Source organism: Jaculus jaculus, chromosome 5, assembly GCF_020740685.1.
Source record: "Jaculus jaculus isolate mJacJac1 chromosome 5, mJacJac1.mat.Y.cur, whole genome shotgun sequence".
Lineage (NCBI taxonomy): Eukaryota > Metazoa > Chordata > Mammalia > Rodentia > Dipodidae > Jaculus > Jaculus jaculus.
The window spans coordinates 43312782-43327298 of record NC_059106.1 but is presented as its reverse complement, the minus strand read 5'-3'; the positions used below and the strand labels follow the sequence as shown (position 1 = coordinate 43327298).

The 14517-nt window shown below is 42.2% G+C and overlaps 1 protein-coding gene across 4 annotated transcripts in view; it reads left to right on the top strand.

The window, feature by feature from the left end:
• Nucleotides 1-14517, top strand: part of Rere (arginine-glutamic acid dipeptide repeats) — a 315974-nt gene that overhangs the window by 34708 nt on the left and 266749 nt on the right. For all 4 annotated transcript variants that reach the window (XM_045148710.1, XM_045148711.1, XM_045148709.1 and 1 more), the window contains exon 2: nt 6462-6921. In XM_045148710.1, coding sequence (XP_045004645.1) covers nt 6606-6921 — 316 coding nt within the window. In that variant the 5' untranslated portion in view covers nt 6462-6605. The remainder of the gene's footprint in view (nt 1-6461; nt 6922-14517) is intronic.

The window sequence follows — 14517 nt, the reverse complement described above, 5'->3', positions numbered from 1 at the left end:
CATAATACTTTGGATTCTATAACTAGGACAGACAGACAGATAGACTGCCATCTTGGCTATCCCAGCTACTGTGGACTATGGATTATGCCTCCTCCCTTCCCTCTCCAGTCTTTGTGCAGCCAGCCTGTATCTCTTCAAGGTCTTCTTCTGTATCTAGTGACCTTATGTAAGTAAATGTTGTCAATTTTCTTTGTGCTTTGGTTTTCTTTCTTTTTCTTTTTCTGCCCCACCCTGAAGTAGGGCTTACTGTAGCCCAGGCTAACCTGGAATTCACTGTGTAGTTTGAGGCTAGCCTTGAACTCATAGTGATTCTCCTACCTGTGCCTCCCAAGTGCTAGGATTAAAGGTGTGTGCCATCACACACAGCTCTTTTTCTTTTCCTTCCCCTCTCCTTTTTCTTCCTTTGTTTCCCCCTCCCCTTATTTTTCGAGATAGGGTCTTGCTCTAGCCCAGGCTGACCTGGAATTCACTATGTAGTCTCAGCTGGCCTCAAACTCACAGTGATCCTCCTACCTCTGCCTCCCAAATTTTGGGATTAAAGGCAGATTTTTTATTTCTTTGCTAGATTTCCTACATTTGTCAATTCATGTTACTTAAATGAAAGCCAAAGTCCTTATAAAGCTCACAAGTACTCTGGGATCTGAAAGAACCCAGCTGTTAGCTTTTCACCTCTCTTGGAACTCCTCTCCAGTTCTTTCCCTCTTATCATGCTACTTTCTTGGTCTGGTCGGTCGGTCGGTCGGTCTGTCCTTCCTTTCGTTCGTTCGTTCTGTCTGTCTGTCTGTCTTTCTGTCTGTCTTTCTTTCTGTCTTTCTCAGCGAAAAGGAGGGGAAGGGAGAGAGAATAAGAATGGATGCTCCAGGGCCTCCAGCCATTGTAGACAAACTCCAGATGCTTGCTCCACCTTGTGCATCTGGCTTATGTGGGTCCCGGGTAATCAAACCTGGGTCCTTTAGCTTTGCAGGCAAACGCCTTAACTGCTAAGCCCCTCCAGCCCACGTTGTCTGGTCTTTAGTATCTTGAGTGTGCCTTGCTGGCTCTTCTTTCATTGCCTTCCTTCCTGTGTCTTAGTGGCTCCCTCTCTCATGGTATCATTTAAGCCACCTCAGGTCTTTTTCTTACCCTGTTTAATTGCAACTTCCAGTATCCATTGAATTTCTCCTTGAAATATCCTTTTTTTTTTTTTTTTTTTAATGAGGTACCTCTAGCCCAGACAGACCTGGTTTTTAAACTGTTTGCTACACTGTTTTCTGCTTGAGCAGTTGATTTAACACATTTTAAGTATTTGTGGCATTTTGACTGGAAAAATGTGTTTTGAAATGTTTTTATGCATTTTTGGAGAGGGAAAGCAGAGTATGTGTTTCCTAAAGCTGTGTGCATTAGCAGCCTGGAGCCGTGTTGGAGGAATGGGTTCCTGTGGAGAGTTAGAAGCCTGACAGTGCAGAAAGCAGCAGGTCCTAATCAGGTCAGTCAGGATTTTGCCTTGTTATAGCTGCTTCAGATCCTGCCTTTGCAATCATTGGCTGTGTGGCCTTGTGAAACCAATCTCTTCTCAGCTTTGTAGTCTGTGAAGTGAGGATGACAACTTCTGTCTGTTTCAGCTTATTGAGCTGTGGAAAGAATCAAATGAGGGACCTGCATCGTGAGCCTCAAGTTGTCATAAAGGCTCTTTTTTGTTTAATGTGAAGATTATTTGCAGGCGGATGTGGTGACATCTCTTCTTAGTGCCATCTGGTTACTCTCTGGGTCATTCTTTTCTTTTTCTGTTTTTGTTTTTCCTCAAGGTATCACACTATAGCACAGTGGAATGCACTGTATAGTCTCAGGCTTAAACTCAGAGATCCTCCTACCTCTCTGCCTTCTGAGTGTTGGGGTTAAAGGCATGTACCACCATGCTTGGCTTTGGGTCCTTCTTTTCTTTTTCAAAAATTTTTTTATTTTATTTATTTTAAATTATTTTTGAGAGACACAGAGAGATGGGGGGAAGAGGATGGGCATGCCAGGGCCTTTCAGTCCCTGTAAACAAACTCCAGATCCCTTGTAGTGCATGTACGACATTCCATGTCGGCATCATTTTGTGTCTGGCTTATGTGGAATCTGGAAATTCAAACATGCATTCTTAGGCTTCGCAGGCAAGCGCCTTAACTGCTAAGCCATCTCTCTACTGTTGGGTCCTTCTTTTTGTTTTCTTATTTTGTTTATTTGAGAACGACAGACAGAGAAAGAGGTGTGTGTGTGGCGGGGGGGAATGGGCACATCAGGGCTTCCAGTCACTGCAAATGAACTCCAGATGCATGTGCCACCTTATGCATCTGTCTTATGTGGGTACTGGGGAATCAAGCCTTGAACTGAGGTCTTTAAGACTTCACAGAACTGCTAAGCCATCTCTCCAGCGCTATATTTATTTATTTATTTGAGAATGACAGACAAACAGAAGAGAGAGAGGGGGGGGGGAGGGAGGGAGGGAGGGAGGGAGGATGAATGGGTGTGCCAGGGCCTCCAGCCCCCAAATGAACTCCAGATGCATACACCACCTTGTGCATCTGGCTTACATGGGTCCTGGGGAATCAAGCCTCAAACCTGTGTCCTTAGGCTTCACGGACAAGCACTTAGCTGTTCAGATCTTTCTAGGTTTGGGAGTGACCAAGACCAAGCAGACCACTCTGAAGCAAAGATGAAAGCTTTTATTCAGGAAAAGCATGAGCTGGCAAGGCTAACTCATGAGATGAGCACAGCCAACCTGAGTTTGCAGGTAGTGGGCATTATAGGACTTTTTTAGTTGGGGGAAGGTGAGGGAGGAAAAAAAATACTCTGTTAAATTGAATAAAAAAGTTCCTTCAGGGGAGATCATTATATTAACCATTTAAAATAGCTAGGATGTGGGGCTGGAGAGATGGCTTAGCTGTTAAGCCCTTGCCTGTGAAGCCTAAGGACCCCCGGTTCGAGGCTTGATTCCCAGTACCCATGTAAGCCAGATAGATGCACAATGTGGCGCATGCATCTGAAGTTAGTTTGCAGTGGCTGGAGGCCATGATATGCCCATTCTCTCTGTCTGTTGCTCTCAAATTAATAAATAAAAATAAACAAAAAATAGCTAGGGTGTGATACCACAATTTAGGAGATAAGGGGTCATGAAACTATGACCTGGGGCACTGTTAGACAAGGAGGGGATAATGACTGGGGGTTTCTTGAGGAATGTGGATAATCTACTCCCTTTTGCCTCTGTCACCATTTTGCTGTATTTGGTGATTCTATCTTGGGAGCCCATCATGACCTAACAGGTCACTAAATACTGAGATACAGAAAAATTATGATTAGTATGTTATATTTAAAGGGGCAGTACACGTCCCTGCTGAACTACTTTTTATTACTACTGTTTCAGAGATTTTTGTAATTCTGTCATGTGTATGCATACTCAAACACAGACGTTGTTGATGTCTTCTCTAATGTTTCATAGGGTTTGCTTACTCTTGGCAAAAACAGCTCTACTTTCTTTGTCAGTAGAAACTATATAATTTTGAACTGAGTTGTGAATATATAATTTGGATTTTTCCCACTCTCTCAGTTCTGAAAGATCATTTTTTTTTTAAAAACCCAGTTATGTAGAGCAGTTCTTATTAACTGGGAAAATGATCTCTTTTTGTATGCAGTATTTCTGTATTAAATGGCAACCAAGAGGAGGTTTCTAGCCTAAGATCCTGTTTGTTGATCTGCAGTAGACCTTGATAAGGTTTATTGTCAAAGAGGAATGCTTCAACAACTGTGTTAGCTGATAGTTTTCTTTCTTTTAGTATTGGCTTATTCATGCCCAATATAAGCCTGCTGGAGAAAGTCATACACAGACCTCTTTGTGTATTTTCAGTTGCTAACACCAGTAACCTATTGGGACTTTGGAATTCATTACTCTGCTTCACAGATGATTCATCTATGCAAAACTTTAGAGATTCTAAAACCTTTTTTCCTTTTCTTGAAATATGCTTAAGGACTGAAATTCTATCTAAAAATATATTTCCTATGTGGTAAGAAGTATCCAGGTTCGTGCTGTATGTATGTTTCAGCCTTTTGACCTTTTACATACACTCACGTAATTGCTCCTTCTTAAGTCATTTCCCCAAAATGGCTGCTAACATTTTATTACTTCTCCAAATTCCTAACGATATCTGGCATGCTTATGAAGAGGTCTTTTCATGTTTGATCTATGGACTTTGTAGGGAATGTGATAATTTTTATGATTTTGTCATGACCAAATAGAATTTTCTCTGCCTCTGAGGCTATAATTGCAAACTGATTTATCTGTTATTGGCTGAATAACCAGGACCAATCTTTGTTTGTTTGCATATGTTGTTTCTTATCTGGCCCTTGTAGCATGGGAGACAGATGGTTGTCAGATTAATCAGTTGCCTCTTTTTGTTGTAACTGAGTACTGAGGGCAAGGATTTTAAGTTCTTCCCTCATTGTATTTTTGTTCTGAACATCTGTCACCTAGACACTATTTAGTCAAAATTGATAAATAAATGATTTGAAATACTGGAGATGCTAACAGAAGATGAGAAAAGTTCTTCATCATAAGGATTGCCAAACTGATATCTAAATAGAAGTTTCTTTTTCCATGTATAATCTTTTTTTTTTTTTAAATAAGAATTGTGTTGGCTTGGAATTAGGATTCACACCTTAAATTGTAGACTCCAAAAATCTTGAGATTTTTCTTGTTGGGTTTAGTTCTGTAGGAGTTTATTAGGGAGCTAGTCATAGTGGAAATCTTCATGAGTGTAAAAGCCACCTGATTCAGTTCTGAAAGCCAGAACGTTGCTTCTGGAAGTGGATTGTTTTGTCAAGACAGAGTTAATAAATCTTGGAACATAACTAGAATAGTACACTGAGATGTATAAGGTAAAACTAAAGGTAAAGACTCTTGCTTTTGAAACAGTCAGATTCTCTCTCTCTCTCTGCATATACACACACATTTTTTGTTTGTTTGTTTGTTTTTTTCGAGGTAGGGTTTCACTCTAGCCCAGGCTGACCTGGAATTTACTATGTGGTCTCAGGGTGGCCTTGAACTCATGGCAATCCTCCTTCCTCTGCCTCCTGAGTGCTGGGATTAAAGGCGTGCACCACTTTGCCCAGCCAGATACTATATTCTTGCAAGGAATGTTGGAAATTAATTTGGAGACAGAGCCAGCTCTTTAGAAGATATGGGGGAAATAATTTGTACTACAAGTTCTTCCTTCTTTAAATTTATGTGTTGGACTGGAGAGATGCATTATCAGTTAAGGCACTTGTCTACAAGGCCACAGGACCCAGTTTTAATTCCTTAGGACTCACATAAGCCAGGTGTGCAAAGTGGTGCATATGTCTGGAGTTTGCAGTGGTTAGAGGCTCTTGCACGCCATTCTCTCTCTATTTGCCTCTCTCTCAAATTAAACAACAACAACAACAGCAAAAACATTTGGCCTGGTGTGGTGGCGCACACCTTTTGACCCAGCACTTAGAAGGCAGAGGTTGGAGGGTCACTTTGAGTTTGAGGCCACCCTGAGACTACATAGTGAACTCCACATCACCCTGGAGTAGAGTAAGACTCTAGCTTGAAAAACAAAATAAAACAAAAATTTAAAAAATTATGTGCATTGAAGTTAATTTTGTACAATTTCTTCCATTATGTGATGTCACCGGGGTGTATTTTGCCTTTTCTTTTTTATAATTTTTAATTTAATTTATTTTAATTTTGTTTATTGCATCTGGGTCCTGGGGAATCAAACCTGGGTTGTTTGGCTTTACAGGCAAGTGCCTTATATGCTAAGTCATTTCTCCAATGTTGAAGTTAATTTTCTCTCCCATTATGTGTTGTCCACTGGGGTGTGTTTTGTCTTTTCTGTAGAAGAGATAAAACAGCTTGTATGCATGAAGCACAGTTAAGACAGAATCTCATGTAGCTCAGGTTGGTCTCCACTTGCTATGTAGGCATGGCCTGGAACTCGTTCTCTTGTCCCCACCTCTCAAATGTTGGGATTATAGGCATATACCACCCAGCCCTGTTTTATGTGGTGCCGGGGATCGAGCTCAGTGCTTCATGCAGGCTAGGCAAGCTGAGCCATATCCTAAGATTCCTGAGACAGTTTTTTTCCTGTCCCTGTAGCCCAGGCTAACCTGGAGTTCACTATGTAGTCTCAGAGTGGCCTCGCACTCACAGTAATCCTCCTACCTCTGCCTCCCAAGTGCTGGGAATAAAGGCATGCGCCACCACGCCCAACTTAAAGTTATTCGAATTCTGTCAAACTCCAAATCATTAACTAGTCAGGTCCTGAATGCATGTGGAAGGGCTATGCCACTGTAACCCACCCTGTGGCCCATGAGGTGCTTTTATATCTAAATTGTGAATGAGTGGATTTTCTTAAAAAACATTACTTTGGGATGGAAATATTAAGGTAAAACTGATTTTTCCCTGTTTCTTTCCCCAACCCTAGCATTTTTGAAACGTTGGGGTTGTTGGAGTGGTTGGATTTTCCCTGGAATTGAGTGAGAAATTCAGAAGACTGAAGCCCAGGCTCACTGTCTACCTTTCACGGAGGCCTAGCCGTGAGAGGACAGAAGAAGGCACGTGGCGAATCATGACCGCTGACAAAGACAAGGACAAAGAGAAAGAGAAGGACCGGGACCGTGACCGGGAGAGAGAGAAGAGGGACAAAGCAAGAGAGAGTGAGAGTGCCAGGCCTCGCAGGAGCTGCACCTTGGAAGGAGGAGCTAAAAACTACGCGGAGAGTGATCACAGTGAAGAGGAGGACAATGAGCACAGCACCGCCGCCGAGGAGGCCACCAAGAAGAGCAAGAAGAAGCCGCCGAAAAAGAAGTCTCGCTACGAAAGGACGGACACTGGTGAGATAACATCCTACATCACAGAGGATGACGTTGTCTACAGACCTGGAGGTAAGGACCACAGGACCATTGCATCCTTTTATGCCTGGGCTGTGGGAACGGAATAGAATGAAGGCCTGGTTTACTTGTCAAGGGAGGCGTGGAGCCCAGAAGAGTAGACAGTTGTTCCGTGTAAGACTCAGTAAACTCTCTTGTCTCATGTTTCTGTTCTCTCAGTCATCTGCTCAAGATTTTTCATCTTTTATATTCATCCTGGCTCCTTTTCTTCCATCATACATTGGACTGTGGTGACCTTGTAGAAGGAATATATTCACAGCAGAGACAAGTAAACCTTAGGATTCTGGGAAACAGTGTATTATGTTGAAATAGGATTGACTAGAAACAGAGATTTTTTTTTTAATTGAGGCAAGGCCAACAGATTAGCCTTTTGTGTGCGCGTGTGTTTATTTTTATTTATTTATTTGAGAGCGACAGACAGAAGAAGAGGCAGATACCAAGAGGGGGGTGCCACCAGGGCCTCCAGCCACTGCAAACGAACTCTAGATGCATGCACTCCTTTGTGCATCTGGCTAACGTAGGTCCTGGGCAATTGAGCAGGATCCTTAGGCTTCATAGGCAAGCGCTTAGCCATTTAGCCATCTCTCCAGCCCATGGCCTTTTATTTTTTTATTGTTATTGTTAGGGAGAGGGAGGGAGAGAATTGGTGCACCAGGGACTGTAGCCACTGCAATCATACTTTAGACACGTGAACCCCTTTGTGAGCATGTGTAATATTACGTGCTTGCATCACTGGCTTATGTGACCTGGAGAATCAAATACAAGTCCTTAGGCTTTGTAGGCAAGCACCTTAACTGCTAAGCTATTTCTCCAGCCCACCTGCCCCCCCCCCCTCTTTTCTTTTGAAGTGTGGTCTCACTTTAGGGTGAAATTCACATTGTAGTCTCAGAGTGGTCTCGAACTCATGGTGGTCTTCCCACCTCTGCATCCTGAGTGCTGGGATTAAAGGTGTTGGCCACCATGCCAGGCTGGAGAAGAAGTCAGTCTGTCTTTCTGTCTTCTTCCTTCCATGCCTGGTCTTTGTTTTTGTTTCATCAAAACTTCAAGGTAGGGTCTCACTCTAGCCCAGGCTGACCTGGAATTCACTATGGAGTCTCAGGGTGGCCTTGAACTTCCGGCGATCCTCCTACCTCTGCCTCCCCCAGTGCTGGGATTAAAGGTTTGTGCCACCACGCCCAGCTTCAATCAGTCTTTTATTTTGATGTTATGATCTTTTCCTCATATTATGATGGTCTTGTGTAGGTAGTGTCAGGCACTGTTAGGTCATGGATACCCAGATCATTTTGTGTCTGGAGGAGCACGTTGTAAGGAGTCCTGCCATTCCTTTGGCCCTTAAATTCTTTCCGCCATGTCTTCTGCAATGGACCCTGAGCCTTAGTGATAGAGCTTTTAAATCTAGTGTGCACATGACCCTGGGTTAGCTTCTTAGCACCACCAAACAAAAATCCAAGACAGAAAACAGACACATTTATCTTAAATCTGTAAATTAATTATTTGTACTTGTGTTTTCCATTTTTTCCCTAAGATTCTATTTCAGTCAAGTATGATGGCACATAACCTATAATCCCACTTATTCAGGAGGCTAAGGCAGGAGGATCATGAGTTGAAGGCCTTGGCACCTTAGCAGGCCTCTTCCTCAACCATTCACTCATTTAGTCAACCAGTAAATTAATTAATCAGTAAGTGAAATGAAATTGTATATTTATCACAGTTGAGAGTTCACAGGCTAGAGGGATGGTTTAACGGTTAAGGCACTTGCCTGAAAAGCCAAAGGACCCAGGTCCAATTAATAGGCCATCTCTCCAGCCCTCTAGTTTGGTTTTTAGAGGTTGGATCTTGCTTCAGCCCAAGCTGACCTTGAACTCCCAGTGATCCTCCAACCTCTGCCTCTCAAGTACTGGGATTAAAGGCATGTGGCACCATGCCCAGCTGGCTCTTAAATTTTTTCTGCCACCGAGTCTTGGATGGTGTGATACAGATGTGTTACTATGTACTGAACACTCCACTGTGACTTCTTCTCAGCACTATGGTGAGTTTTGAGTCACTCCAGAGGAGGTCACTGACATCTAAAATGATAAGCTTCTTTAACCAATAGTGAGAGTAGAATTAATGTATGGGCATAAACATAAGTGCTTAGAAGGCACACTTTGGTGGGTATATATCTGTAATTAGCCATTGTACAGTAGTCATTACTCTCCCCAGCTGTAGGTTTTTGACTAGGTTTTCAGTACCTGGCATATATTCCCTCCCACGTAGTGGGTCTTTTCAGTTTAATCAGAGAGCAGTTGGTTTCCCTTACAGAATGGTTTTTTAAAATGTATTTATTTATTTATTTGAGGGGGGGGGATGACGACAGAGTGTGAATGGTCATACCAGGGCCTCCAACCACTACACACAAACTCCAGACCCGTGTGCCCCCTTGTGCATCTGGCTTATGTGGGTCCCGGGGAATCAAATTAAGGTCCTTTGGCTTTGCAGGCAAATGCCTTAACTGCTAAGCCATCTCTGTAGCTCCTCCCCTTCTTTGTTTAAACTTTATTATTTATTTATTTATTTGAGAGACAGTGAGAGAGGAGAATAATTTTTTTAAAGGTAGATGTTGATCAGTTAACAGGAAGTAAGCTGAGTGGAGAAGGTAAATTGATCAAGACTTTCTAGGCTACTGGTGATTCCTGGACTTGATCCTGAAACTTACCAGACTGGAATAGAAACCCCATTTTAGTGATTGTTTAAATGCAGACATATTATATATGCTAAGTGTTTGAGCTGCAGCTGGAGGGCACCCTGGTGACGTTTGTGGTGTTGCTACTACTGCAGCATTCTGAATGGGACCTCAATTTTCTTATGCCAGGTGTACTCCCGAGTCACTCTTAAAACAATTTGAAGTTCTCTGATCTGCAGTGTGATCCGCTCATGTTTCTCCCTTACATAGCCATGTCCTGGTAACTACTTCTATAGGGCACAGCTCAGTACAGCCAACTTGACTGACATCCAGTGAACCTTAGGCCTTGCCTGAACTTATGCAGCTATGCCTCAGTGTCTACCTCTTGTCACAGTGTGGCCCCTGGGAACTCATGTCTGCTTGATGGATCTCACTACATTTCAGTGCCCTTGATGCCTCTACCTGCCAGGCATGTGCTTCTTTCCTTGTTACCTTGTGACACTGCCAAAACAGCCACTTCCCTTGTCAGGGCCCAGAAATTTGCTACAGGTAGTGATATCTGCCTCTATGGCATGACAGTAGCTGCGTGCCCAAAAGGTTGGTTTATAGATGATAAAATTTGAACTTCATATAAATTTTCACAAGTCAAGAAATAATTAGAGCCAAGTGTGGTGGCACATGCCTTTAATCCTAGTTCTTGGAAGGCACAGAGGTAGGAGGCTCACAATAAGTTCAAGACCACCCTGAGACTATACTCTAGGTCAGCCTAGGCTAGAGTGAAACCCTACCTCAAAAAAACCAAGCAAGCGGGGGAGGGGGGATTAGAGCTGGGCATGATGGCACATGCCTTTAAACACAGCGGTCAGGAGGTGGAGAGGTAGAAGGATTGCTGTGAGTTCAAGGCCAGCCTGCGATTACAAAGTGTTTGGACAACCTGGGCTAGAGTGAGACTCTACCTTGAAAAATAAAAATAATAAATAAAGAAGTAGTACTACTACTACTAATAAGGCTGGAGAGATGGCTCAGTGGTTTAGGTGCTTGCAAGGCTTAATGGTCTGGGGTTGATTTCCTAGTACCCATGTCAGGCCAGATGCAAAAATTGGCACATTCATTTGGAGTTTGTTTGCATTGTCAAGAAGCCCTGGCGTGCTCATATTCTCTCCCTTCTTCCTTCCCTCTCTCTACTTGCAGATAAATAAAGAAATACTTGTTCTGTTTTTCATCTTCTCCCATAATGGGAAAAAATTACAAAATCCATTCTTAGCCTCTGGGCCTTATAAAGTTATCGGTAGGCTATGGATTGTCCAACTCTAGTTTGGAACCTCAGCTTTTGTTTCAGCTTAGTTCTTAGAATCTTAATAATTTTTTAATTTCTCAGTGGTCCTAGTATGTGTTCAGCATGCATCAGGCCCTAAGTTTGATCCCTAGCACCAACAAAAAAGCAAACAAAGTAAAGGGGCACCTCAAACAAAGTACCTTATTTAATTTTTTAAAACTTATTTGAGAGTGTAGGCGCGCCAGGGTCTTCAGCCACTGCAAATGAACTTTAGATGCATGCGGCACCTTGTGTATCTGGAGAATCAAACCTGGGACTTCAGGCTTCGCAGACAAGTGTGTTAACCACTAAGTTATCTCTTCAGTCCATAAACTACCTTTTGTGGCCTAGTATTTTATACAACATTTAAAGACATAATTTTTGCATGTTTGGATTGATAATACGAGCTATTTAGTTACAACCTTTTCTCTCTGATTCCATAGTCTTCCAGCCGTAGGATGGTGCCTTATACATAGATGTTGGGATTTTCTGCACTAGTTAACCAGTATAATTCAGTGAAGGTATCCCTGTGAAGAAGTTGCCATCCCAAGTGATGCTACTTTGAATCCCTTTGTGTTTCTTTCTTTCTTTCTTTCTTTTTTTATGTATGTATTTATTTTTTGGAAAGAGTATTTATGTCCTCTGTATGACCTGCCCTAATGAAGAATTAAAGTGTGTTAGTTGTTGGTACAAATCATGGGTATCTTTAGAGATGTTATACCTCTATCTCTGTATAATTTGTTCTGTGTATATGCTGATTGGTTGTGACCACAAGCTGATAACCTTTGGGAAATGCTGTTTGGCTTGGAGCCTGGAGGTGCTTAGCGGGGAGGGAGGGAGACCATAGAGAGAACTGGGATTCTTTTGTTTAAAATCTCTGAGCTAATTTGGGGGAGGGGTGCTAAATCCAAAAACCAGTTGTGGTGGTGCACTCCTTTAATCCCAGCACTTGGGAAGCAGGTAGGAGGATTGCCATGAGTTTGAGGGCACCCTGAGCCTCTGTAGTGAATTCCAGGTCAACCTGGGCTAGAGTGAAACCCTACCTTGAAAACATTGGGGGAAAAAGTTCTGTGAGCCAGATACTAAAACTAGTGCAGTAGTCTGTGACAGAGCCCTAGTCATAGTAGAACAGAATTTGTATTTACCTAGAGTCTACTTGGACTCAGATTTCCTGCAGTTATGTTAAAATCCTCTGCCCTTTTGCTTCAGGAGCAAGCTTTCAACTCCAAAGCTTTGGAGGTTTGGCTTTTACTGGCTCAATTAATTGTTAAATGTTCCCTTTATTATAATTATGCATTGATGCCTTGCTTTGTTATAGCTGAGGAAATTGTTGAAAGATGTATTTAATCTGTTAAACACTATCAGTTTTGCAAAAAGCTCTTTTTAAAAGGAAACAATTTTGACTTGAAGTGGCATGGTGGCATTTGAGTTGGATAACAATTTAAATTGAAATGCAAGGTTTTGGCTCTGCTCTTGACAGAGATTGGCTTGTGTTCGATATTGACCCATGTGTTTGTCATCTTTCCAGATACTGCCTTCTATTTATGCTGACAGATCCACTAGCTGAGAAAATTAGACTTTATAAAATTAAAAAATATTGTCTGAGAGTTTAAACCTGGAGTAGTATATTATGCTTGTTGAGTTACTTTAAAACGTATATGGAGAAAAGTAATTTCCTTTTTCCAAACACCTTAATACTGCTCAGTATGTGAATTAAATTTTGCACTGGAGATACCTGAATGCCTTAACTACTAGAAAAAGTAAAAATGTATGCATATCTCTACTATTTTATTTACTTATTATTTTCCCCTGGAGGTAAGGTCTTCTTCTAGCCCAGGTGACTGGAATTTACTCTGTAGTCTCAGGGTGGCCTTAAGCTCGTGACAATCCTTCCACCTCTGCCTCCTGAGTGCTTGGATTGAAGGTATCCCCCACCATGCCCATTTAAAACCAGATGCACACAGTGGTGCATGCATCTGGTAATTCATGTGCAATGAATGGCTGGAGGCCCTGGCACACCCATTCTTTCTCTCCCTCTCTTCTATTTCTCCCTCTTTGCAAATAAATAAAAATATTTTAAAAGAATTCAGTCTCTTGGTGTGGAGAGATGACTCAGTAGTTAAGATGTTTGCCTGCAAAACCTAATGACCTTAGTTCATTTCCCCAGTACCCATGTAAAGCCAGATACACTAAGTGAGCTGTGATGTTGTGGTGCATGCCTTCAATCCCAGCACTCGGGAGGCAGAGGTAGGAGGATTGCTGTGAGTTCGAGGCCACCCTGAGACTACATAGTACGTTCCAGGTCAGTCTGGGCTAGAGTGAGACCCTATGTCGTAAAACTGGGTGGGGGGGGGAGCAAGCAGATATACTATACTAAGTGGTGCATGCATCTGTAGTTCGTTTGCAGTGGCTGGAGGCCCTGGTGCACCCATTCAAGCCCCCCCTCCCCCCAATTTCTCTGTAAAAGTTTAGTCTCTTGGGCTGGAGAGATGGCTCAGCTGTAAGGTGCTTGCCTGCAAAGGACCTGAGTTAAATTCCCTAATACCCATGTAGGGCCAAATGTACAAAGTGACACATGTATCTTGAGTTCATTTGCAGTAGCTACCGGCCCTGGCTTACCCGTATTCATATTCATTCATTCATTCTCTCTCTGTCTTTGCTTGCAATAAAAATAATAGGAGGGGGCTGGAGAGATGGCTTAGCGGTTAAGCGCTTGCCTGTGAAGCCTAAGGACCCCAGTTCGAGGCTCGGTTCCCCAGGTCCCACGTTAGCCAGATGCACAAGGGGGCTCACGCGTCTGGAGTTTGTTTGCAGAGGCTGGAAGCTCTGGCGCGCCCATTCTCTCTCTCTCCCTCTATCTGTCTTTCTCTCTGTGTCTGTCGCTCTCAAATAAATAAATAAAAATTAAAAAAAAATAATAGGAAAAAATTAGTCTCTTCAAATCTGTCTCATCATTGCACCATTAAGTGTGCTGAAGCTAATTAGCTTAATCATGTTATGTATGAAAGATTCTTCTCAGTCCGTTATTTAATGCCTATATTTTTTAAATTTATTTTTTTTCTGTACCAATTGTCTTTATTGCTAAAAAGTTTGAACTTTTTCTTTAAAGCGTTTGAAAAGCAGACAACATAAGAAAAGTCATCCATAGTTGTAGGAAGCAATCTCTTCATTTACAAAGTGCTCCAGATTCGATAAATTTGTTGCTTGTAATATCTCAGAAGTATCTTGGATAAATAGATATAAATCCTTTAAATACTGTCAAGAGTGACCAAAAAAAAAAAAAAAAAATCCAAAAAAACAAAACAAAACAGATGCTTAAGTACACCCAAAGGGGAATTGAGCTTTTGAAGCAAACTGGTCATTACATGAACTGTACATTAAGCAAACAAGTTTTCAGTGAACTGGCTTTAAGACATTAACTTTAGGTGAATTCAAGTTTCAGGCAAACTGATGAGAAACAAGCCAGTGTTTCTTTCTCTCCAGCTCCCCAAGCCTGAGCTGTGAGGCCATAGTGGATATTTGCAATCCACGAGTCTATAAGAGATGGTATGCTACAATTAGGGAACTAAGTTTTAAGAGTCATCTGAGAGGGCTGGAGAGATGGCTTAGCAGT